The sequence below is a fragment of the Schistocerca gregaria genome, chromosome 2 (genome assembly GCF_023897955.1).
Source record: "Schistocerca gregaria isolate iqSchGreg1 chromosome 2, iqSchGreg1.2, whole genome shotgun sequence".
Taxonomy (NCBI): domain Eukaryota; kingdom Metazoa; phylum Arthropoda; class Insecta; order Orthoptera; family Acrididae; genus Schistocerca; species Schistocerca gregaria.
In genome coordinates, this window is record NC_064921.1 from 754,351,531 (window position 1) to 754,379,289 (window position 27,759).

At 45.8% G+C, this 27,759-nt stretch overlaps 1 protein-coding gene across 2 annotated transcripts in view; it reads left to right on the forward strand.

The window, feature by feature from the left end:
• The window catches only part of LOC126334943 (cyclic nucleotide-gated cation channel beta-1), a 181,187-nt gene that overhangs the window by 102,082 nt on the left and 51,346 nt on the right, over positions 1-27,759 (forward strand). For both annotated transcript variants that reach the window (XM_049997686.1, XM_049997687.1), the window contains 2 exons: positions 4,418-4,568; positions 26,833-26,966. In XM_049997686.1, coding sequence (XP_049853643.1) covers positions 4,418-4,568; positions 26,833-26,966 — 285 coding nt within the window. The remainder of the gene's footprint in view (positions 1-4,417; positions 4,569-26,832; positions 26,967-27,759) is intronic.

Genomic DNA, 27,759 nt, shown 5'->3' on the forward strand with positions numbered 1-27,759 from the left:
ACAAATGTAACAACTATGAGCAACGACACTTTTCTCTCTTGGGGGTTGTCACCGTTGCATGTAGGCAGCCAGCTTGAAGCAAGAAAACACAGGAATAGGTGAACATCGAGACTTCATTACATGAAATTGATCTGATAGATCCTTATCAACAGAATCTTTACCGGTGCTGAAGAGCATTCTGAGAGAAAGCACTGATAATGTTGGTTAAAAATTTAGTAGCTAAATAACATTTATTTGAAAAACTGAATATTTATTTCTAACAGAATCTCCATTAAAATTAATGCACTTGGTCGTCGGAGGATTACATTTTTTATTAATTTCCTTAGGAAAGAATTGTATTTCCAATTTTTACAGAATCCTCGTTTACAGCATCTTTTTATTCGGAGAGAATTTTCCCGTTAAACTCATCTTCTGACATAGAAAAGTTTACTCGGAATTAAATCAAGGGGACTGAATGAGCTGCTAATTACTTCGAACCCAAACTCGTGCACTTTCCCTATTGCATCGGCTGAAGTCTGAAGAGTTGCTTAGTCCTGGTGCGAGGGTATTTTTTTCCGCGATAATTCTTACCAGTTCTGCTCCAGCATCCTACTGAAGGTATTGAACCACAGTGTAACGCAATGAGACTTATATAAAAAAAAAGTAATTCCGGTTTTAAAAAATAGTTCAAATGGCTCTGAGCACTATGCGACTTAACTTCTGAGGTCATCAGTCGCCTAGAACTTAGAACTAATTAAACCTAACTAACCTAAGGACATCACACACATCCATGCCCGAGGCAGGATTCGAACCTGCGACCGTAGCGGTCACGCGGTTCCAGACTGAAGCGCCTTTAACCGCACGGCCACACCGGCCGGCCAATTCCGGTTTATTCCGATGAGTCTTCGTCTTGGTGAAACCACTGTTCTGATTGTAGTTTTGTCTCCAAGGTGTAATGATGCACCTGGAATAAGGCCTGCTATACGTTGTATTCGAACTTTTTCGGTGGTTTCCCACTCTCGTCGTTTCTCACGTCAAAATCACCACTTTTGATTTTTTTGAACCGTTCGAAACACCGTGTTTTCCCAAGAGCATGTTCGCCGAAAGCTTCGACAAGCATTCGATGCGATTCCGCAGCAATTTTCTTCAAATGATATCAGAAAAACAATTCTGCCCGCAAATCGTAGTTCATAGGCACAAAACTCGACAGGTATGGAAGTTGGGTTACTGTGTATGACATTCGTCGTTAGCCGCTAGAAGAAGCAGATGGCGCTGCAGACGCGGCCTCACGGAACCTACGCTGATGGCTAGTAGCACCATCTATAGGTAAATTCCGGCTTCGTACTTCAACACGTGATCCACTCCACTACTACCGGAATTTTCAACAGCTGTCCTACGGCATGGAAGACGGCTCGAATAGTTCCACTACCAAAGCCAGGTAAAGACCTAGCACAACCCAACAGTTACCGGCCAATTAGCCTCTTGCCGACCCTTGGCAAGGTGCTCGAGAGAGTGCGGTTGAAGAGGCTGCATGGCACGCTTACAGCGCATGATGTTATACGACCCGAACAATTCGGTTTCAGGGACAATTTATCTGCCGAAATTCAACTTCTAAGGATCACCGAACGGAACAAGAAGGATACAAAAAGCAGCATTTCACGATTGGTGTATTCCTTGACGTCGAAAAAGCTTACGATAAGGTGTGGCGGCCCAACCTTATCGTTAAACTGCATCGCCCTACCCTTATTGCGGATTGTTACATTGGACTCATAGACAGCTTTCTGCAGGACAGGAAACTGTATGCCCTAGTCGACGATAAAAACTCCGAAATGAAACTGATCTCCGCAGGAATTGCGCAGGGCTCTGTCATTTCGCCTCTGCTTTTCAACTTATATATAAATGACATCCAAACAGTCCCCCTTGTTATGCGGACGATACGGCCTTTCTGACGACTGGACGACACTTGGACCAGCTAATTGCTAGGATACAACGCCAACTTGTTGTAATGGAAGGCTGGGCGCTGCAAAGTAAGACAACGATCAACCCGACGAATACGGCAGCCGTTATGTTCACACGGAGGAAACCAGTTCTGAACGACAGACTCCAAATAGCTGATCAATTTACCCCCTGGTCGCTGGGAGTGAAGTACCTCGGTGTCTACCTTGACAAAAATTTCTCTTTAGCAGCATATTGAGCCGCGCGGCATTAGCCGAGCGGTCTGAGGCGCTGCCGTCATGGACTGTGCGGCTGGTCCCGGCGGAGGTTCGAGTCCTCAAAAAAAAATTTAAAAAGAAATGGTTCAAATGGCTCTGAGCACTATGGGACTTAACAGCTATGGTCATCAGTCCCCTAGAACTTAGAACTACTTAAACCTGACTAACCTAAGGACATCACACAACACCCAGCCATCACGAGGCAGAGAAAATCCCTGACCCCGCCGGGAATCGAACCCGGAAACCCGGGCTTGGGAAACGAGAGCGCTACCGCACGACCACGAGATGCGGGCGGTTCGAGTCTTCCCTCGGATATGTGTGTGTGTGTTTGTCCTTAGGATAATTTAGGTTAAGTAGTGTGTAAGGTTAGGGACTGATGACCTTAGCAGTTAAGTCCCATAAGATCTCACACACATTTGAACATTTTTTGAACAACATATTGACGGCAAGAGGAAGGCAGCCCAGAAGATGGTCAGGTCATTGATTCCGTTCCTGAAGAGTAAGGATCTCAACCCTAAGTCTAAACTCCAATTGTATAAGGCAACTGTGGAACCGACAATGTTATATAGCTCCACCTCGTGGCGAACTACGTCCAACTTCAGTAAACTCCAAGCGCTGCAAAACATTGCTACCGATGGATCACAGGAGCTCCATGGTGGACAAGAAACGTCGCCATCCGCAGCGCACTCCACGAGACCACTACACAAGAGAAGGTCCATGACAAGGCTCTACGGGTTTTTGACAAAATAGATCCCCTTAGGGACGAAGTTCGACAATTAGAATCGGTAGGAACCGTAAACCCTGTAAGATGGCACAAGTATAGAGTAACGAAGTCAATAACGTTTCACCCCCCATAGGCGATCTGTCATAACACGAGGAAGCAGTCGCACATAACAGCCTAGACACACCTCACCCTCCACAGGAGATAGACATCCCCAAAGACAGCAGGCTAAAGGTCCCATTGAGTGCCCAAGCCTAACTGAATGTGTAATAAGTGTTTTCCTTTTATCCTTACATCCTGTCCTAGAAGAATAAGTCATCAAGGATAATTCCATCAGCGCACACTATAAATAAATAAATAAATAAATAAATAAAAATCCACTGCTATTGCTACCGAGTGCCGTCCGCGAGTTGTTGCATGTTGACGTCGGACGTAGCCGGTGGTCACATTAATGTTCCGTCCAGTGTGAACAGACAGCCATTTGATGGTAAAGTGGCCTTCGGTTCCGTGTCGTTGCCGTCCATTGTGAATCGACATGTAACGAGATCCGCAGAGCAGTTGTACGTTCCTGTTCAGGGCCGGCGCAAGCCCAAGTGCCGTCCCGTGCGAGCTGCTAAATTGCAGTTCCAACCCCCCGCCCCCCCCCCCCCCCCCCAGCTATTTTTTTTTTCAAAACGTTTGTGGAATTTCATTTCAACAAATCTGTAGGAAATATCATCAATGACATCAATGAAAGTTCTTCTGACTAATCTTGACTGCCTCGGCCAACTACCGAAACGAATTCTATCATTTTCGTTGTAGTGAACGCAACAATACCTGTTGCCTGGAAAGGCGAAGTGGTGACGCGGTAGCGCCAGGAACTAGGTCACGTGACGGGGTACAGCGAGGCTACAGTTAAACTAGCGCCGAAGAAGAAGAAGCAAGAAGTAATGTTCAACCATTATTCCCATAATGCGAGAAGAATAAAACACTCGGAAACTGGCATTGAAGGGCTTATCAAAATTGCTTTATTCTTAACATGTAACCGCAGTATCGAACTTTGCATTCGAATTTCCAAATGAGATTTCGTTTCCTGCAAAATTAGTTGTGAGTAAACGCACGGCGCGTAACAGGCTGGCAGCGCTCCACTCATAAGAATACTGGCGTGTACGCCAGACTGCTGCCTCCTCTCTGTTCCTACGGCGTAAACATGACGGTGCTGCCACAGTGGCGAGGAAGAAATTAGTCCTCCTTCCTGCCCTTGTTCAACAGGGGCGGCCGGCAGGTAGTCGAGGCGCCATGCCACAGTTCCCGAAGCCGCTCCCTCCGAGGTTTGGTTTCGAATCCCCTCTTGGACACGAATGTTGAGTTTCTCTTATAAAAAAAATAGAAGGAAGGGGGGGGGGGCAGATTTGCCGCCCCGTGCGGCCGCACGTTTCGCAAGTGCCTTGCGCCGGCCCTAGCTTAGCGTAGCTTCCCTGCCGACAGCAGGTGGTGTGAGGTGTGGCGCGCTGTGTTGTTGCAGAGCTGGAGCTGAGCTGCTCACAGCCCGGCCTGCGCGTCAGCAGCTCTGCAGACAGCCTGAGCGCGTGCGCCCGCCAGCCCCTCGCCCACCACGGCCTCCCGCTACAGTCCTGCGCCAACACCTGTCGCAGCAGCACTGAGCTCAACGCCATGTGAGTACCCGTCTAGCCTCTGCTACTCGCTCTCTCTCTCTCTCTTTCACTGTTAGTAGTTTTAGTGGCTACGCGGACGAGGAACTGGTGACGTCACAGCGTGGAACTCCACGTTCCAGAGCAGTGCGGAGCGGGAAATGAAGTGTATTGCCACGTCAGATTTTTGCGTCGTGGTGAGGACCGTGGTCAATGTGATGCGACATCATTTTTACTCCACAAGCACAACGAAGCCGCTATATTACATCTGTGTCATAGAGTACGTGGTTCGATTATGAGCATACGTTAGAACCGACAGTCGTGATCGCAATAATACAGAGGGGTCCAAAGAAATGTATCCACCGTTTAAAAGTCCATAACTGGCAAACTAACTGACGGAGTTGTCTCATCTTTGGTAGTGTAATAGTTTGTAGTTCCGGCAATCGCCATAGAATAGAAATATCTCTGGAGTGAGCATTGCGTCCTGCGCATGTTGTCAACATTAAATTGGAATTGTCACGTGATCTAGGGACGACGTCGATTGTTTAACGTAAATTCGCGTCCGCCATCAGGTGACGTCACGTATCGTCACACAACACCAAAACGTTCTACAATACCTTTCGAATGGAGGCATTCCCACAGGTCGTCAACGGAACGAAACGTCATTTCACGGTACATCAAGGTTTCTCGAGACGAAAATTTTGACGGTACCAGTCTGTTAACGTCTTAAGTTAACCTATTTCCGCCGCGCTCATTCTCCTTATAATAGTGGATTTTGTACTGTTGTATCTTCATAATCTTTATTTTGTAATAACGCTTTGTTTTAGTGACAAATCGGAGATGCTCGATGACGACTGAGATATTTTTCCCACTTTCTTACACAACCGAGGTCGTATATCTGAAGGCGAAAAGTTATTTAGGTTTTACGATAACACAACGGCGCCGACGCCCACAATGTATATGTATAAGAACATAAGTAGACGAAGCAAATTCCACCATATGACATTTTAAGCAAACAAGTCAGCCTTAATGAAGGAGTCAAATACAGTTGTTTATGACGTTATTAATTACGTAAGAAAAAATATAATGGATAATTTTAACAGGCTTCATTAATTCGTTTGAAACTTTCTTTGATGTGTATGGATGTACATATTTTCCCTAGCAAATAATTGTCGGTGTTTTGAAGCGTTCTCCCACTTCTCAGTAATTTACCAAACACAATTGATCAAGAACATAGGTTATAAAGTTACAAATTTTGTCGTTGTTAGCTTCTCAGTTCTGATACTATACTCTGTTAATTTTATGCATATTAGGGATGGTGACTCAGAACCCCAATTTCGCCGTTCAGTACTGTGTTAAGCGACTTGACGAGATGTGATAAGAAAGACATTGTAAATACATGCTGACGTGAAGCTTCTGTGACGTCATGCTCGTTCATTTTGCTCCTCAAAGCTAAGAGCCCAATTCATTTCAAGTTGTTGTTGTTGTGGTCTTCAGTCCTGAGACTGGTTTGATGCAGCTCTCCATGCTACTCTATCCTGTGCAAGCTTCTTCATCTCCCAGTACCTACTGCAACCTACATCCTTCTGAATCTGCTTAGTGTACTCATCTCTCGGTCTCCCTCTACGATTTTTACCCTCCACACTGCCCTCCAATGCTAAATTTGTGATCCCTTGATGCCTCAAAACATGTCCTACCAACCGATCCCTTCTTCTAGTCAAGTTGTGCCACAAACTTCTCTTCTCCCCAATCCTATTCAATACCTCCTCATTAGTTACGTGATCTATCCACCTTATCTTCAGTATTCTTCTGTAGCACCACATTTCGAAAGCTTCTATTCTCTTCTTGTCCAAACTAGTTATCGTCCATGTTTCACTTCCATACATGGCTACACTCCAAACAAATATTTTCAGATCATTTCAAGTATCAGACGTAAACTTCTATGGTGCCTGCAAAACGTCTATACTAAATCCATAGCACTTACGAAGGGAATCTGTCTTTACTAGCGATATGACAACATTCAAAATTTATAGGATAAATGTCGGACAAATCTACGGCGTCCCGAGTTCACGTGACCATTGTGGCAACGTATGTTGACAACACAAAATCAATTCTGCGCTTCTGAAAGCTCACTCCAGAGATATTTCTACTCTATGGCAATTGCCACACAAGCGTTGTATTGCGTTGTTTTGTTTTGTCAGATGACAGTACCCATATAGTCTGTGTTTTGTTGTTAGTTGCACCTAGTTAATCGAGTAAACATGGCTGGCGCTAGGCTTACATTCGATGAGCTTCAGAAGCTCCAGAAATCCATTTTAATGGTTCAAATGGCTCTGAGCACTATGGGACTTAACATCTGTGGTTATCAGTCTCCTAGGACTTAAAACTATTTAAACCTAACTAACCTAAGGACATCACACACATCCATGCCCGAGGCAGGATTCGAACCTGCGACCGTAGCGGTTACGCTCTTCCAGACTGAAGCGCCTAGAACCGCACGGCCACACCGGCCGGCCAATCAATTTTACCTACCATCCGAGACTTGTATGGAGACAGAACAGTTCACCTTCAACAAGATGGTGCCCCAGCCCACTACCAAAATCGTGTTATGGTGTATCTCGACGAAAACCTACCAGGAAGGTAGATAGACCGAAGAGGTGCTGTGAAGTATCCGCGTTCCGCAGACCTAACTCCTCTGGACTTTTACCTGTGAGGAACATTGAAGGATGTCGTTTAGCGACAAAAGCCACGCACATTGGATGAACTTCGAGAATCCATCGTACATTCATGTGCAAATATCCAACTGAACACGTTGCAGTCAGTAGTTCGTGCTGCAGTTCGGCGGCATCGTTTGTGTGTGGATGTTAATGGTGAAGATTTCGAACACCTCCAGTGATATCTTTAAGTTGGACCTTAAGCTACACTTTCACCAAAAATGACACAACTCCGTCAATTAGTTCGCAAGTTATGGACTTTTAAACAGTGGATACATTTTTTGGACCCCTCTGTATTTGTTTATTTAGCGATTTGGGCTTACGTTAAAACCATCTTCAGAATTTTTGGCCCGTTTGGCTGGTGCTGGCGGCTCCTCGGTTGACAATGTACGATCGTGATATGACGAGAAGACCGAAGAGGCGCCAGCACCTGAAGTAGGAGGCCAAAATTCTGAAGATGGCTTTAACGTAAGCCGAAAACGCTAAATAAACAAATATTGCGATCTCGACTGTCGGTTTTACCCTAAATAAAGCAGCTGATCGCTGTACTCCAACAATGTTGTCTAAAATTGTAATGAATATAAGCTGTTTCCAATCATCTGCAAATAAGGATCTCTCGAAAACGCGTCATTCTAACTACGGTTCGTTATAATAAAATGACCGGAAACGACATATCGGTACGTAAAGGTAGCTTCCTGTTTGATGTTTTTAGTGTTATAAATTGATTGCTACGAAATTATACCGTTTCTGCACTACGGCACAACGGTGATCTATCAAAAGCGCGTCTATTTGGTACAGTTTAACATTAAATACCAAATAATGACAGTTGCAGATACAGCCTTTAGACAGTATATGACATGTACGGTGACTTGGCTGCTATGTGAAAGCTGTCGTGCAGTTGATAGCGGCCGGCAGGGGTGGCCGAGCGGTTCTAGGCGCTAGTCTGGAACCGCGCGACCGCTACGGTCGCAGGTTCGAATCCTGCCTCGGGCATGGATGTGTGTGATGTTCTTAGGTCAGTTGTGTTTAAGTAGTTCTAAGTTCTAGGGGACTGATGACCTCAGAAGTTAGGTCTCATAGTGCTCAGAGCCATTTGAACCATTTGTGAAGCCACTTTCCTTCTCCCACTAGCGTCAGAAGAGGCCATCACATTAAAAGCTAACATGAAGTATCCGCTGTTTTTTATATTTATACGTGTGTTTTACAAAAATATGTACACTAAAGCGCCAAAGAAACTGGTATAGGCATGCCTATTCAAATACAGAGACACGTGAACAGGCAGAATACGGCGCTGCTGTCGGTAACGCCTATATAAGACAGGTGTCTGGCACTGTTGTTAGATCGCTTATTGCTCCTACAATGGCAGGTTATCAAGATTTAAGTGAGTGTGAATGGGTTTTTATAGTCGGCGCACGAGTGATGGGACGCAGCACATCCGAGGTAGCAATGAAGTGCGGATTTTCCTGTACGACTATTTCACGAGTGTACCGTGAATATCTGGAATCTGGTAAAACATCAAATCTCTGATATCGCTGCGGCCGGAAAAAGATCCTGCAGGAACGGGAGCATCGTTTTACGTGACAGAAATGCAACCCTTCCGCAAACTGTTGCAGATTTCAATGCTCGGCCTCCAACAAGTGTCAGCGTGCGAACCATTCAACGAAACATCATCGATGTGGGCTTTCGGAGTCGAAGGTCCTCTCGTGTACCCTTTATGACTGCACAACACAAAGCTTCAGGACGTTGCACTGTTGACTGGAAACATTTTACCTGGTTGGACAAGTCTCGTTTCAAATCGTATCCAGCGAATGGACGTGTAAGAGTATGGAGACAACCTCATCAATCCGTGGACCCTGCATGTCAGCAGCCGACTATTCAAACTGTTGGAGGTTCTGTAATGGTGTGGGGCGTGTGCAGTTGGAGTGATATGGGACCCCTAATACGTCCAGGAATGACTTTCACAGGTGACACGTACGTAAGCATTCTGTCTGCTCACCTGCATCCATTCGTGTCCATTGTGCATTCCGACGGACTCGGGCAATTCCAGCAGGACAATGCGACACCCCACACGTCCAGAATTGCTACAGAGTGGCTCCAGCAACACTCTTCTGAATTTAAACACTTCCGCTGGCCACCAGACTCCCCAGACATGAACATTACTGAGCAAATTTGGGATGCTTTGCAACGTGCTGTTCAGAAGAGATCTCCACCCCCTCGTACTCTTACGTATTTGTGGACAGCCCTTTAAGGTTCATGGTGTAAATTCCCTCCAGCACTACTTCAGACATTAGTCGAGTCCATGCCACGTCGTGTTGCGTCACTTTTGCATGCTCGCGGGGCCCCTACACGATATGAGACAGCTGTGCCAGTTTCTTTGGCTTTTCAGTGTATTATTCTTGAGCGTTGGCGTCCGTATCTGAGCACGGCAAGTCTCCCGTCTGACTTCTTCGGCAGGGTCCCTGGGCAGTTTAAGAATTCCCTGTTCAACAGAGCTAATGATATCCAGAGCGGGTGGTGTCCTCGAGATGGGCGCAAAGTTAAGCCCCTTCTCCAAGACCGAAACCGCCGCGTAAGGTAGAGATTCTTCCACGATCTGTCTACGAAGTTGTGATCTAATTTTTCTTCTTGTGGCAAACTGTCACTGAAGCAATGAAATTTTTCAATCTTCCGTGCTGTGTCGTATTGTTACTTCCAGTCTGAACGCGGCCACGGTCGATATCAACCAACGCCCAAGAATCTCCTAAGATTAGTGACGAAATCTTCAGGTGAAGGGCCAGTAGACCTCTGGATACGAAGTCCATTTCCCACAGAATGTGACGAATCCTCTCTCTCGCCAGGGCGTGGCCGGCTCGCTTTTTAATTCTATTGGCGACTGCAGAGTTAATAGAGAGCGAAACCTTCGGGGAAGTTGGAATAATTCGAAGATCTTGGCATCTTAATACGAACGTAAGTGCGCACAGCAGTCTGCTCCTCTTATTCCGAAGTTTATCAAACTTATTCACTTCTTTCACCATCTCCTCCCCGTACAATTGTAGGATGTGTTGCTTGAGGTTTTCCCGACGGACTAGTTGTAAATACTCTTCTCGGGCGATAGGTCGAATCTCATGAAAACTCCACAATATTTCGTCGGCGCAACTGACAGACATCTTCAGGTGCGGCGAACACACTGCTCAGGCTGTGCAACATGGCGCGTTCACGTCTCCGCAGTTTCTTCTCTAATTGTAATAAATATCAGGCTACAGTAATAGCCTGAGTAGTGTGATTGCCGCATCTGAAGATGTCGGTCAGTTGTGCAGACGAAATATTGTAGTTTTCACAACGACATCCGACGTCTCGCCCGAGAACCCTGTTTATAAGATTTTGCCTACTTGCGGTTCATAATAAACATGCGATTCCGAACTGAATTGCAGTTATGACATTTTTCATTGTCAGGATGCCACAATCTTCTTCTGTGACTAAACGTATCAGTTTCTCAGGTCCATGTTTCGTGTCGTCCGAAATCTGTAAGTTCGGGCGATGAGATCTGCTACATTGTGACTGCACACGTAGTGGCGTGCTGATTTAAAAACATCGGTCTTATTCGCCCGATGTCGGTCGTCGGCGGAATCCAGCGACATCGGTGCCACGGCAATACAGCATAAGTTCTCATCTCTATTCAGCTAGAAGAAGGGAAGTGAGTGGTTTCTCATACCAGACCGTGGTTCGGAAGCAGGTGCCAGCTGTCGTGAGCTGTGTAGTAACTAGGGTAACTGGCGGGCAGGGAAAACTCAGAATTTCCGCCTTACCTCTCTGCTCCCTCACGACGTCCTCTCATTTACGTTTAAGCTTAGTCGTTGTTTAGCTTGTTTAATCTACATCTGCATCTACATCTACATCTACGTGAATACTCTCCAATTCACTATTAAGTACCTGGCAGAGAGTTCAGCGAACCATCTTTAATCTACGTTACTGGCCATTAAAATTGCTACACCACGAAGATGACGTGCTACAGACGCGAAATTTAACAGACAGGAAGAATATGCTGTGATATGCAAATGATTAGCTTTTCAGAGCATTCGCACAAGGTTGGCGCCGGTGGCGACACCTACAACGTGACGACATGAGGAAAGTTTCCAACCGATTTCTCATACACAAACAGAAGTTGACCGGCGTTGCTTAGTGAAACGTTGTGATGCCTCGTGTAAGGAGGAGAAATGCGTACCATCACGTTTCCGACTTCGATAAAGGTCGGATTGTAGCCTATCGCGATTGCAGTTTATCGTATCGCGACATTGCTGCTCGCACTGGTCCAGATCCAATGACTGTTAGCAGAATATGGAATCGGTGGGTTCAGGAGGGTAATACGGAACGCCGCGCTCGATCCCAACGGCCTCGTATAACTATCAGTCGAGATGACAGGCATCTTATCGGCATGGCTGTAACGGAGAGTGCATCCACGCCTCGATCCCTTAGTCAACAGATGGGGACGTTTGCAAGACAACAACCATCTGCGCGAACAGTTCGACGACGTATGAAGCAGCATGAACTATCAGCTCGGAGACAATGGCTGCGGTTATACTTGACGCTGCATAGGAACGCCTGCGATGGTGTACTCAGCGACGAACCTGGGTGCACGAATGGCAAAACGTCATTTTTTCGGATGAATTCAGGTTCTGTTTACAGCATCATGATGGTCGCATCCGTGTTCGGCGACATCAAGGTGAACGCACATTGGAAGCGTGTATTCGTCATCGCCATACTGGCGTATCATCCGGCGTGATGGTATGGGCAGCCATTGGTTACACGTCTCTGTCACCTCTTGTTCGCATTGACGGCACTTTGAACAGTGGACGTTACATTTCAGATGTGTTACGACCCGTGGCTCTACCCTTCATTCGATACCTGCGAAATCCTACATTTCAGCAGGATAATGCACAACCGCATGTTGCAGGTCCTGTACGGGCCTTTCTGGATACAGGAAATGTTCGACTGCTGCCCTGGCCAGAACATTCTCCAGATCTCTCACCAATTGAAAACGTCTGGTCAATGGTGGCCGAGCAACTGGCTCGTCACAATACGCCAGTCACTACTCTTGATGAACTGTGGTATCGTATTGAAGCTGCATGGGCAGCTGTACCTGTATACGCCATCCAAGCTCTGTATGACTCAATGCCCAGGCGTATCAAGGCCGTTATTACGGCCAGAGGTGGTTGTTCTGGGTACTGATTTCTCGGGATCTATGCAACCCAAACTGCGTGAAAATCTAATCACATGACAGTTCTAGTATAATATATTTGTCCAATGAATACCCGTTTACCATCTGCATTTCTTCTTGGTGGAGCAATTTTAATGGCCAGAAGTGTATTGTTCTAGCGTTCAACTCTCGAATAGCATGCGGGAAGAGCCAGCACTTAGATCTTTCTGTGTGAGCTCTGATTTATCTTATTTTATCATGATGATCATTTCTTCCTACGTAGGCAGGCGTCAATAGAATATTTTCGCAATCGGAGGAGGAAGTCGGTGACTGAAATTTCACGAGAAGTTCCTGCTGCAACGTGAAACGCCTTTGTTTCCATGTCTGCCACCCCAATTCACGTATCGTGTCCGTGGCACTCTCTCCCCTATTTACCGATAGTACAAAACGAGCTGCCCTTCGTTGAACTTTTTCGATGCCCTCCGTGAGTGCCTTCTGATGAGGATCCTCCACCACACAGCAGTACTCCAGAAGAGGGCGGACAGGCGTTTTGTAAGCAGTCTCATTAGTAAAATTGTTGCACTCACCTAGTGTTCTGCCAATAAATCGTAGTCTTCCTTTTGGCTACTCAGAGCCCAAGGAAGTCTACATGTAAATTGGTCCTACAAGCGTTTGTAAGTAGGAGTAGTTGCCAGCGGATCTTGAAAAGTATTGAATTTGAAGCCATATCGTGTGACGGTTGTGCAGCAATTATGGGAGGATGACAGCCATAAACGTGTAGATTACTGCTTTTGAATACATCAACGATGTTTTGTTAGACTCTTTCCGTTGCATCAGGAGTGATGAAGCATGGTTTCATCTTTCCGGTCATGTGAATTCACACAACACGAGGTACTGGGCAACGGAGAGCCCTAACACTGTGTGTCAGCAACCACTCCATGAAGAGAAGACGGCGTTTGGTGTGATGCAACAGAAACGCACATCACTGGACCGATATTTTTTGACACTATCCTCAACACGGTTGCATGTATGGAAATTTTTAGTACATTTTGTGCTCAACTCGCTGAATATTAAAGACAATACTGCTTGTTCCAGCAACGTGTTCCAGTAACGTGGGACACATGCCACATGTCTAAGGTGGCCCTGCAACGAATGTATGATGTCTTCATGGAGAAACGAACTGTCAGCAAACATTTACGGCAGCCACGTTCGCCGGATCTGACAACATGTGATTTTTTCGCGTTGGGACACTTGAAGAGCAAGGTCTATGAAACAAGTCCACACACAATGCAGGAACTGAAAGGCAACATCAGCCCATCGATATCCGAACTTTCCGCCGGATGTATCAGGATACGCTTAGACATGCACAGCTGTGTATAGATGTCGCAAGGGATCACTTTCAACATCTTCTACAAATGTATTTTTCGTTGTAAATAAATGGTAAGTCCATTTCAGCTCTTCGTTTCTATAACTTCACTACATTACCTTTATACTTAAACGGGGTACTTTTAGATGCGCCACCATGTACAACAAAGCGGCAAGAAATAAGCTGAACACGTGAGATCGTATTGAAACCGAATGGAAGACTTCGATTTATTGGAAGGATTCTGGAAAGGAGCAGTGTATCTCTAAATAAATCTGCTGACATTGTCATACACCTGTATCTCTAACGTCGATCAGTTGTAGAATTTTGGAACACGTATTTTGTTCGAGTATAAATGCTTTTCTGGAGACTAGAAATCTACTCTGTACGTATCAGCATGGGTTTCGAAAAAGACGATCGTGTGAAACCCAGCTATCGCTATTCGTCCACGAGACTCAGAGGGCCATAGACACGGGTTCCCAGGTAGATACCGTGTTTCTTGACTTCCGCAAGGCGTTTGATACAGTTTCCCACAGTCGTTTTATGAACAAAGTAAGAGCATGTGCACTATCAGACTAATTGTATGATTGGATTGAAGAGTTCCTAGATAAAAGAACGCAGCATGTCATTCTCAATGGAGAGAGGTCTTCCGAAGTAAGAGTGACTTCAGGTGTGCCGCAGGGAAGTGTCGTAGGACCGTTGCTGTTCACAGTATATATTAATGACCTTGTGGATAACACCGGAAGTTCTAGAGGTTTTTTGCGGATGATGCTGTAGTATGTAGAGAGGTTGTAACAAAGGAAAATTGTACTGGAACGCAGGAGGATCTGCAACGAATTGACGCATGGTACAGGGAATGGAAATTGAATCTCAATGTAGACAAGTGTAATGTGCTTCGAATACATAGAAAGAAAGATCCTTTATCATTTAGCTACAATATAACAGGTCAGCAACTGGAAGCAGTTAATTCCATAAATTATCTGGGAGTACGCATTAGGAGTGATTTAAAATGGAATGTCCATGTAAAATTAATCGCCGGTAAAGCAGATGCCAGACTGAGATTCATTGGAAGAATCCTAAGGAAATGTAGTCCGAAAACAAAGGAAGTAGGTTACAGTACACTTGTTCGCCCACTGCTTGAATATTGCTCACCGGTGTGGGATCCGTACCAGATAGGGTTGATAGAAGAGATAGAGAAGATCCAACGGAGAGCAGCGCGCTTCGTTACAGGATCATTCAGTAATCGCGAAAGCGTTTCGAGAACATACGTTCACCGAGGTCAAGAAGTATATTGCTCCCTCTTACGTATATCTCGCGAAGAGACCATGAGGATAAAATCAGAGAGATTAGAGGCCACACAGAGGCATACCGACAATCTTTTTTTCCGCGAACAATACGAAACTGGAATAGAAGGGAGAACCGATAGAGGTACTCAAAGTACCCCCCGCCACACACCGTCAGGTGGCTTGTGGAGTATGGATGTAGATGTAGAAGTAGCCTCCGCCATGCGCTGTGCCGTGGCTAACTGTATGAAGTCAGCGCTGGCGTCATTTTTATCTCTGTTGCACGAGTTCTATCTACGACTGACTCTATAAAGCCGAATGTCTTATCTGTGACGCATGTGCATTTTGCTCTACAATATACACTACATGATCAAAAGTATCTTGATACGTATTAGAGGACAATAATATGGAATATGTCCACCCTTCGCGTTTATGACGGCTAGAACCCCGATGAGGACACTTTCAATGAGGCGACTTATTGCTTGTGGAGGAATGGGAGCCCATTGTTCTTCAAGAGAAGAAATCAGAGAAGGTAGTAATGTTGAATGCTGGGGTCTGGAGCGAAGTCGACGCACCAACTCATTCCAAACGTCTTCCATCGGGTTCAAATCGCGACTCTGGGCAAGTCACATGCCAGGAATGTTAATTTCAACAAATCATTGCCCCTCATATGATGCTTTCTGGTAGGATGCATTGTTATGCTGATACAAAATTTAATCATCTCCGAACTGTTCCTCTACTGTATGCAGTGCACAATGCTGTATAGTGTTCATATACGAGGTGCCACAATAAAGTAATGAGACTGATGTGAAAAAAAAAGTTGCTTACCGTTTTAGTCAAGTTTAGTGTTGTCTTCTTCAATGTAGTTCCCTTCTGATTGAACACACTTTTTCCAGCGTTTCTGCCATTGATGGTGACATTTCTGGAACTCATCTTCTGTAATATCCTCCAAGACTCTAGTCACAGCTTTCTGGACACCTTGTGTTGTTTGAAAATGGTGTCCCTTGACCACCGTTTTGCCTCTTGGAAATAGAAAAAAGTCGCACGGAGCGATATCTGGTGAATAAGGTGGCCTGGGTAGTATTGAAATTTGTCTTAAGGTTAAAAATTGCTGTACTGACGGAGCAGTATGGGATGGCGCATTATCGTGATGCAAAATCCAATATTCAGCAATGTTGGCATGGACACAAATAACTCTTTTACGAAATCTTTTTAAAATTTCTTTGTGGTGATATTGGTTAACAGTTTGTCCAGGAGGCACCCACTCTTTATGAACAATTCCCTTGGAATCAAAGAAGCACACAAGCATGCATTTCAGTTTTGACTTTGACATGCGAGCTTTTTTTGGTCTGGGTGATCCCTTTGAGCGCCATTATGAACTTTGGCGTTTTGTCTTCTCGCTGTTGTGGTGTGAGACTTTTAGCGACCATTTTTGCACAAATCTTTCTCATACCAAGATCTTCAGTTATTATTAGACGAACCATTTCTCGATTGATGTTCAGTTCTTGTACAATCATTTTCACGGATAATATTCAATCGGATCATACGAGTTCACGCACCCTGGTCAAGTTGACATCCATCCGTGGGGTTGATGGTCGTCCACTGCGGTCTTCATCTTCAACATTCGTTCTGCCTTCACGAAACATTTTATGCCAACGAAAAACTTGAGCTCTTGACATAATCTCCTCTCCAAAAGCCTTCTGAAGCTTACCGTAAGTTGTCGTCGCGTTTTCACCCAATTTAAGGCAAAAAGAAATGGCATACCGTTGCGCAATGTTATGCGATTCCGTTTCCGTGACGAGAGACACAAACACATGTTTACTTATTACAGCAAAACTCACGACTGAGCAGTTGCATTGATATGCACTTGGACTAGAAGCAGCTTATAGACCAAGGTCAAAGATATTGTGCCTACACAATCCTGCAGGGTTGCCACATCTTACAAATAAAATCAGTCTCATTACTTTATTGTGGCTCCTTGTACTTCCACATTTAGCGTTTTAAATTCAACAGGGCGCCATACCGTAACCTCGAAAAACACCCCTGCACCCCAATACCACTTCTCTCTACTTAACTGAAATAAAATGTCATGTGGCTAGGGCCTCCCATCGGGTAGACTGAGCGCTTGGTGTAAGTCTTTGTTTAGTTGACGCCACTTCGACGACTTGCATGCCGATGAGGATGAGATGATGATGAAGACAACACAACACCCAGTCCCAGAGCAGAGAAAATCTCCGACCCAGCCAGGAATCGAACCTGGGTCCTTTTGCGTGGCATTCTGTCGCGCTGCAGTAACAGCACAGACGGCAGGAGGCAGCACAAGCGGTATATTCTATTAGAATATACGTTAGTTCTGTCCTTCAGACTAAGAGTAGTTTTTGATAATTTTGTTGACATAGCTTAGGCTGCATACTTTACAAATTATTTTAATTGCTTTGAAAATCAAAGACTTACGTTAAGTACATTTGTTTTACCGATTGACACTAGCAATTCACATGTTATTTCGGCTATTTTTGACTAGGAGACGAAAATGTGGGTAACATTGTGTTACATGATTTCATTATACAGGGCGATCAAAAAGTCAATATAAATTTGAAAACTTAATAAACCACGGAATAATGTAGATAGAGAGGTAAAAATTGACACACATTCTGGGAATGACATGGGGTTTTATTAGAACAAAAGAAAAACACCAAGTTCACAAAATGTCCGACAGATGGAGCTGGACAGCGAAACGTCAGTGACTGCGCATGACAATCGTGTATAAAAGGAGCTGTAATGAGAGAGAAAATCAAATGCGCCAGCAGTCGCAGCATGTTGATGTTACCTGAAAAGGCGCTTTTAGTGAAGCTGTATTATCAGAATGGGGAATGTGCTAGTTCAGCGTTACGATCCTACCACCATAGGAAGGGGATTCGAACGGGTAAAGGTCCGTTGACAAATGCAGCTTTGGCGAGAACGATTTCGAAGTTCGAAGCCACGGGTTGTTTAGACGATAGACGCCTTAGTGACCGACAGAGCACAAGGCGTAATACTGCTGAGACAGTTAGGACGAAATGGAGACTGTAGCGGGTTCGTCTATGCACAGGGAAATCAGCGCACCGGCATTCCATACACTACTGTTTGGTTGCCACTTTCGCGTACCCTCCCATGTTATCCGTACAAAATCCATCGGCATCATAAACTGTTACCTGGCGCTTTAGTGAAGTGGAGGGCATTTGCGGTGTGGGCGTTTGTAAAGATGGCGGAAGGTGACGATTGGTTGAGTAACGTGTTGTGGACCGACGAAGCTCATTTCACGCTCCGAGGGTCTGTCAACGCCCACAACTGCAGAATTTGGGCTACCGAAAATCCTAGAACTGTCGTGGAAACTCAATTGCACGACGAGAAAGTCGCGGTATGGGTTCGATTTACCACATCTACTTTTATTGGACCTTTTTTCTTCGAGGAAATGCGTGATTCTGGTTTTGTAACCGCTACCGCGACGGGTGAGAGGTACGCCGATATGTTACAGAATCGCATCATCCCCAACGTGGCTGATAAACACCTGCTGGAACGTACGATGTTTATGGAGGATGGCGCTCCACCCCATATTGCTAGACACGTGAAAGATCTCTTGCGCGCATCGTTTGGTGATGACCGTGTGCTCACCCTCCATTTTCGTCATGCTTGGCCTCCCAGGTCCCCAGACCTCAGTCCGTGCTATTATTGGCTTTGGGGTTACCTGAAATCGCAAGTATATCATTATCGACCGACATCTCTAGGGATGCTGAAAGACAACATCCGACATCAATGCCTCACCATAACTCTTGGACATGCTTTACAGTGCTGTTCACAACATTATTTCCTGTAAAGAACATGAGCTTTGCTTTGTCTTACTTTGTGTGGTCATTGTTGCTATTCTGATCACATGAAGCGCCATCTGTCGGATATTTTTTGAACTTTTGTGTCTTTTGGTACTAATAAACCCCATGTCTTTCCAAGCATGTGTGTCAATTTGTACCTCCCTATCAACATTATTCCGTGATTTATTCACTTTTCAAATTTATACTGACTTTTTAATTACCCAGTATGTTAATTATAACATAATACGACGATTTCCGTCGATCAGTGCTATATGCTTCCTCAACTGGTCTGTTACGTATTACGACACTCTCCATTGATCCACAGCCCAATCTCGAAGATCACGTAGCAGAGATGTCTAAATTTTCTACATCGTTGTTTCAACGTGGGAAAAGTAGAACCCCTGTTCAGCAGCGTGACTTCTGAAACACTTGTCCCTGTACCAACACTGTACCCTGTCGTCATATTTTTCATATATCACTGCCTACCCTGCCGCGCCAGGCTTCAGGCCACTGTTACCTGCGTTTTGTCAGAGTATCTTATGTGAGTAAATAAAAACATTTGCAGCCCGTACCATTGAAAGACTAGTTTCTAATCCGTGTCTTCTCCACTCATATATCGGTTGGTTATAACTGAAGTGATTAGCGACCACAAGGCAGTTGCTGCTAGGCTGAATACCGTAACACCTACAAGCATCAAAAAGAAACGCAAAGTATATCTATTTAAAAAGCTGATAAAAATGCTCTTAACGCCTTTTGAAGCGACGGTCTTCACTCCTTCCGTTCTGATCATGTAAGTGTAAAAAAATTGAGATAACATCGTCAGCAATTGAGAGATATATACCTGTACCACATAAATTAATAACTGATGTTACTGATCCCCCATGGTACACAAAACGGGTCAGATCTTTGTTGCAGAAGCAACGAAAAAACCATGCCAAATTTAAAAGAACGCTAAATCTCCAAGACCTGCAAAGTATTGCAGAAGTTCGAACTATAGCAAGTACTTCTTTGCGAGATGCTTTCAGTAATTTCCACAACGAAACTCTGTCTCGAAATCTGGCAGAAAACCCAAAGAGATTCTGGTCATACATAAAGCACAGCAGTGGCAAGACGCAATTAATACCTTCACTGCGCCATAACAACGGTGAACTCACTGATGACAGTTCCACTGAAGCAGAGTTATTAAACACTGTTTTCGGTAACTCCTTCACTAAAGAAGACGAAGTAAATATTCCTGAATTCCAATCAAGAATAACTGCCAAGATGAAAAACATAGAAGTAGATATCCTCGGAGTAACGAAGCAGCTTAAATCACTTAATAAAGGCAAGGCCTCCGATCCAGATTATATACCTGTCAGGTTCCACTCAAAGTATGCTGATAAAATAGCTCCATGTTTAGCAATTATATACAACCACTCGCTCACAGAAAGATCCGTACCTAAAGACTGGAAAATTGTTCACATCACACCAATACCCAAAAAGGGAAATAGGAGTAATCCGCTGAATTATAAGCCTATATCACTAACGTCGATTTGCAATAGGGGTTTGGAACATGTACTGTATTCGAACATTATGAAGTATATAGAAAAAACCGATTTATCGACACATACTCAGCATGGTTTCAGAAAATATCGTTCTTGTGAAACACAATTAGCTCTTTATACTCATGAAGTAATTAGTGCTATCAACAGGGGATGTCAAATTGATTCCATATTTTTAGATTTTCTGAAGGCTTTCGACACCGTTCCTCATAAGCGTCTTCTAACCAAACTGCGTGCCTACGGAGTATCGCCTCAGTTGTGCGACTGGATTCGTCATTTCCTGTCAGAAAGGTCACAGTTCGTAGTAAAAGACGGAAAGTCATCGAGTAAAACAGAAGTAATATCCGGCGTTCCCCAAGGAAGTGTTATAGGCCCTCTATTGTTACTGATCTATATTAACGACGTAGGAGACAGTCTGAGTAGCCGCCTTAGATTGTTTGCAGATGATGCTGTCATTTACCGTCTTATAAAGTCATCAGATGATCAAAACGGCTTGCAAAATGATTTAGATAAGATATATGTATGGAGTGAAAAGTGGCAATTGATCCTGAATAAGGAAAAGTGTGAAGTTATTCACATGAGAACTAAAAGAAATCAGCTAAATTTCGATTACGCGATAAGTCACACAAATCTGAAGGCTGTAAATTCAACTAAATACTTGGGGATTACAATTACAAATAACCTAAATTGGAACCATCACATAGATAATATTGTGGGTAGTGCAAAACCAAAGACTGCGTGCGATTCAATGGCATAACACTTAGAAGGTGCAACAGGTCTACTAAAAAGACTGCTTACTAAGCGCTTGTCCGCCCTATTCTTGAGTATTGTTTTGCGGTGTGGGATCCGCATCAGGTGGGACTGACGGATGACATCGAAAAAGTACAAAGAAGGGAAGCTCGTTTTGTATTATAGAGAAATAGGGGAGATAGTGTCACAGGCATGATACGTGAATTGGAGTGGCAATCATTAAAACAAAGCCGGTTTTTGTTGCGACGGGTCTTATCATGAAATTTTAATCAGCAGTTTTCTCCTCCGATTACGAAAACATTCTGTTGGCACCCACCTACATAGGGAGAAATGATCATCGCGATAAAATAAGAGAAATCAGGGCTCGCACAGAGAAATTTAAGTGCTCGTTTTTCCCGCGTGCCGTTCGAGAGTGGAACGGTAGAAAGACAGTTCGAAGGTGCCAGAATGAGATTTTGACTCTGCAGCGGAGTGTGCGCTGATATGAAACTTCCTGGCAGATTAAAACTGTGTGCCCGACCGAGACTCGAAGTCGGGACCTTTGCCTTTCGCGAGCAAGTGCTCTACCAACTGAGCTACCGAAGCACGACTCACGCCCGGTACTCACAGCTTTACTTCTGCCAGTATCCGTCTCCTACCTTCCAAACTTTACAGAAGCTCTTCTGCGAAACATGCAGAACTAGCACTCCTGAAAGAAAGGATACTGTGGAGACATGGCTTAGCCACAGCCTGGGGGATGTTTCCAGAATGAGATTTTCACTCTGCAGCGGAGTGTGCGCTGATATGAAACTTCCTGGCAGATTAAAACTGTGTGCCCGACCGAGACTCGAAGTCGGGACCTTTGCCTTTCGCCGGCAAGTGCGCTACCAACTGAGCTACCGAAGCACGACTCACGCCCGGTACTCACAGCTTTACTGTGTAGCTCAGTTGGTAGAGCACTTGCCCGCGAAAGGCAAAGGTCCCGAGTTCGAGTCTCGGTCGGGCACACAGTTTTAATCTGCCAGGAAGTTTCAGTTCGAAGGTGGTTCATTGAACCCTCAGCCAGGCACTTTATTGTGAATAGCAGAGTAATCACGTAGATGTAGATGTAGAAGTGCAGCTACTCACGGAGGCCCAGCGTGGTCTGCAGTTGTCGTATGGCACCGAAGCTTGATAGATACATTAGTGCATTAATGCAGAACCAATCTACACTGGAAAAAAATTAGTTCCAATTTTTGGCACTAGGTGCAAATCTGGCTCTGTACACTGTCTGTTTGATGTTATGACATCCACACTGTCTTCTGACATGCCATAATGTGAGTGAACAAGTATGGCCATCGAGAAGGGACACACTGTGCACTGTTAGTGAAATTGTTTTATTGTGAATGGCAAGAATTATAGTGCTGCATTGAGAAGCTCTGACGAAAGGCCTTATGTTAGTATATGTTTTAAAGAAGATTATAATGAAATTTGTAAACATAGGCTGAGCTTGGTGTGGCTCCTGGAAGAGAGAGGCGTCCTATCCCAGTGGAAGTTGCAGCGGTTGCTGTAACGGACCACGCAGTATGTGCCCTAGGTAGTGCTAGTGCTCGTCACATGTCACGAGAATTTTCCATACAATGGTGTACAGAAAATTTTGCAGTCAGTTTTACACAGGTATCCATACAGAATCCAGGTAGTGCATCAACTGAAAGCTCACGATCTGCTGAAACGTTCTGAATTTGCTCTTCACTTTCTGGCACAGATTGAAGTTGGTGACATGTGGCTGGGCGGCATTTTACACTCCTGGAAATTGAAATAAGAACACCGTGAATTCATTGTCCCAGGAAGGGGAAACTTTATTGACACATTCCTGGGGTCAGATACATCACATGATCACACTGACAGAACCACAGGCACATAGACACAGGCAATAGAGCATGCACAATGTCGGCACTAGTACAGTGTATATCCACCTTTCGCAGCAATGCAGGCTGCTATTCTCCCATGGAGACGATCGTAGAGATGCTGGATGTAGTCCTGTGGAACGGCTTGCCATGCCATTTCCACCTAGCGCCTCAGTTGGACCAGCGTTCGTGCTGGACGTGCAAGCCGCGTGAGACGACGCTTCATCCAGTCCCAAACATGCTCAATGGGGGACAGATCCGGAGATCTTGCTGGCCAGGGTAGTTGGCTTACACCTTCTAGAGCACGTTGGGTGGCACGGGATACATGCGGACGTGCATTGTCCTGTTGGAACAGCAAGTTCCCTTGCCGGTCTAGGAATGGTAGAACGATGGGTTCGATGACGGTTTGGATGTACCGTGCACTATTCAGTGTCCCCTCGACGATCACCAGAGGTGTACGGCCAGTGTAGGAGATCGCTCCCCACACCATGATGCCGGGTGTTGGCCCTGTGTGCCTCGGTCGTATGCAGTCCTGATTGTAGCGCTCACCTGCACGGCGCCAAACACGCATACGACAATAATTGGCACCAAGGCAGAAGCGACTCTCATCGCTGAAGACGACACGTCTCCATTCGTCCCTCCATTCACGCCTGTCGCGACACCACTGGAGGCGGGCTGCACCATGTTGGGGCGTGAGCGGAAGATGGCCTAACGATGTGCGGGACCATAGCCCAGCTTCATGGAGACGGTTGCGAATGGTCCTCGCCGATACCCCAGGAGCAACAATGTCCCTAATTTGCTGGGAAGTGGCGGTGCGGTCCCCTACGGCACTGCGTAGGATCCTACGGTCTTGGCGTGCATCCGTGCGTCGCTGCGGTCCGGTCCCAGGTCGACGGGCACGTGCACCTTCCGCCGACCACTGGCGACAACATCGATGTACTGTGGAGACCTCACGCCCCACGTGTTGAGCAATTCGGCGGTACGTCCACCCGGCCTCCAGCATGCCCACTATACGCCCTCGCTCAAAGTCCGTCAACTGCACATACGGTTCACGTCCACGCTGTCGCGGCATGCTACCAGTGTTAAAGACTGCGATGGAGCTCCGTATGCCACGGCAAACTGGCTGACACTGACGGCGGCGGTGCACAAATGCTGCGCAGCTAGCGCCATTCGACGGCCAACACCGCGGTTCCTGGTGTGTCCGCTGTGCCGTGCGTGTGATCATTGCTTGTACAGCCCTCTCGCAGTGTCCGGAGCAAGTATGGTGGGTCTGACACACCGGTGTCAATGTGTTCTTGTTTCCATTTCCAGGAGTGTATGAAGCGACAGGGCACATTTTACACTACAGTGTGCAGTGAATACACATAGATCTAACTGCCGATCTGGGGTACTTTCATTCGCCATATGTGACTGAGTGGTGTGGATTCACGAGCACTTTTATACTCTGTCCGTTGTTCTTTGAAGTGCATGCTGCCAGAGGACCTGACACGTGTACTGTGACGCGTGCACGTTATCGAGACCTACTTATAGCTGCAGGATGTGAGTCCTGTTTTGCAAAGAACGCAACTGTATGAAAAACTTTGTTTTCATGCGAAATGGGGCAACACGTCATGTCACTCGCTCTCTGAACGATACAACGTACCGTGAATGTGATATGTCTAGAGGTTTTTTTACTGATTCACGGCCTCCGAGATCTCCAGATCTGAATCCTTGTGAGTTTTTGTTCTGGGAACATCTAAATGAACGTGTGCGGTCTCTATCTGATCTGAAGGCCAGTATACAGGACCATGTTGCTCATATTCCACGAGAACTGCTGCGAGCGTTTTACATCGACATCTCCCGTGCTCATATTGAACAAACTGTGTAAGTGGCAGTTAATAAAAAATCAAAATTATGCCTTTCTCACATGGGAACGAAGTTTTTCGCGACGGCTCTTGTATGTAAAACATTCTCGGTTTTCTTGCCGCGTCAGTTCTGGATAAAATCTTAAACTTTTGACGATTACCTCCGTCGTCATCGTCAGGAGCAAGTGACTGTCTTGATTGCTGCTGTGGCAGCCTTTTTATAGCCCGTGGACTGCCTCTAATTGGTCGGCTTATGATTGGTCGGCGATTACGTACTGCTGTCGCAGACGGTGTCACTGTGTGCGCCGGTGGCGCCACCGCTTCCAATGGAACGTAAACCTTGGAAGGAACGTCTCTGCTGCTACTCAGCATCAAGCGCACGTTTTGATGCACAGCTCAGATGGTATCCGCTATCGCGATTAAAGTTCTTGTGGCTCATTCTTATTTCAACAGCCTTCTTAATAACAGAATACCAGTACGTGGAAGCATGGGACAGAATTTTTGTTTCATCGGACAATATTCTATGTTTGTTCGTGAGGCTGTGCTCCTGTGCATTCTGGTATAAATCGGTATGCGTCGGCTTACGGGATACAGAGTGGTCAAGACGCCCCCGCCTGTCATTATACTAAAACGTCTAAGAAAGACAGTCTCCCTTCTTTCTCCATCTCGACACTGAACTGGATGTTCGAATGTGTGCTGTTCATGTGTTCCATGAATTGTTCGAGAGCTTCTGCGCCGTGTGGGCAGATCATAAATACCGTCAACGTAATGATAAAATAAGGAAGGACGGAGGGGAGCCGAATTTAATGCTCGTTCCTCAACATTCTCCATAAAAAAAGTTAGCCAGTGATGGAGATAACGGAGAGCCCATCGCCATACTGTCCGTCATTTCAAGAAATTTGTTACCATACAAGAAGTAGGTGGTTGTCATCACGTGCCAGAACAACTTTAGGAAAAAGATCTGCCAGCTTTTTCAAAGTGTCCTCCACAGGAACTTTTGTAAACAGCGATACCACATCGAGGTTGACTAAAATGTCTTTTGGACCAACTCTAATCTGTTTGATTTTCTCAGTGAACATCTGGGAGTTTTTGATGTGACGTCCACACCGGTCGACTATAGGAGTCATCAACTTTGTTAGGTATTTGGCCAGCTTATAAGTAGGAGAACCAATTGCACTGACAATAGGTCTCATGGGAACATTATCCTTGTGGATCTTCGGTAGCTTGAGATTTTATCCAGAACTGACGCGGCAAGAAAACCGCGAAATTTTTACATACCTTTCTCACATGTTTGACCTTTCCTGCCCACATCCCGTTGCTAATCCATTATGTATGGAAACATTTATATACTTCTTACATTCACTGCACCAGATTTGAAACTGGTGGCTAAAATTGGAACTAATTTTTTTTCCAGCATAAATCGGTTCCGTATCAACACATTAGCGTAACTATAACGTTTTGCTGCCATACGATAATTACAGTCCACAGTGGACCTGCGTGAGTAGCTGCATTTTATAACCACCTGGTACTTCTCTTAGCGCTGCTCGTGGTCTCGCGGTAGCTTTCTCGCTTCTCGAGCACGGGGTCCCGGGTTCGATACCCTGCGGGGTCAGGGATTTTTCCTGCCTCGAGATGACTGGGTGTTGTTGTGTCCCCTTCTTCATCATCATTCATCACCATCACGGTCGGAGGAAGGCAATGGCAAACCACCTCCACTAGGACGTTCCCTAGTAAAGCGGTGCGGGTCTCCCGCATCGGAACCTACGCTCTGTCAAGATGCATGGGACTTCATTTCCATTTTCCACTTCTCTTAGCGCATAACGTGCCCGCAACAGTTAGTGCTGTCGCGGTGGGCAGTGGTCGTAATATTTTGGCTCATCGGTGCGAACGCCTTTACTGCGGTGTTGCAGCCTCCAGCGTGATGGGCAGATGGTCATCCAGCGGCGGCTGCGTGAGCTGGTGAGGGCGTTCGCGGAGCGCGCGCTGCGCGTGCGGCGGCGCCTCGAGCTGCCGCCCACGCCCTCCACCGACAGCAGCGGACAAGGTGAGTCGCAGCTCCTCACTCCAGTGTCCAGCAAAGCAGTAGCAGTCGCATAGTTTAGCTGTTTACAGCGATACACAAACCAGGGAAAGACCCTTTATTCCCGCAGCACTACAGGCCGATTAGCCTCTTGCCAACTCTCAGCAAGATCTATGAGCGCCTCCTGCTTATTCCCATACGAGACCACATCACCAATGAGCGACTTTTGCCGGATTTCCAATTCGGATTCCGACAGAAGCACTCCGCCCCACAACAGATCATGAGACTAGTGGAAGCAGCCACAGAAGGCTTCAACCACAGAGGCTACTGCGGAATAGTGCTACTTGATGTTGCAAAAGTCTTCGACTCAGTATGGCATATAGATCTACTGTACAAGTTATACACACAAGGGTCCCCTGGGAGCATAGTCAGGTTAATCCGAAGCTATCTGACGAATAGACCCTTCTCTGTCAAGGTAGAAACAGCCACCTCCATCAAAAGACGTATTCATGCTGGGGTACCACAGGGATCAGTCCTGGGGCCCGTTTTGCACAGTCTGTACACTGCAGACACTCCAACGGCCTCCCTTGGTGCACACAGCATAGTACGCTGACGACACCGCCTTTTACACTTGTAGCCTTTTACATTCGTCGGTTACAAAGGGTTTTAGAAAACACAGAAACCTGGGCCCATCGCTGGCGCATCACCATCAATCCTGAAAAGACACAGGCTATGTTGATCACCTGGAGACTCGGGAGATGCGGACCCCTCATCGCCCCACCCCCCTCCCTTCACCTGCACCAACATGGATACCGAC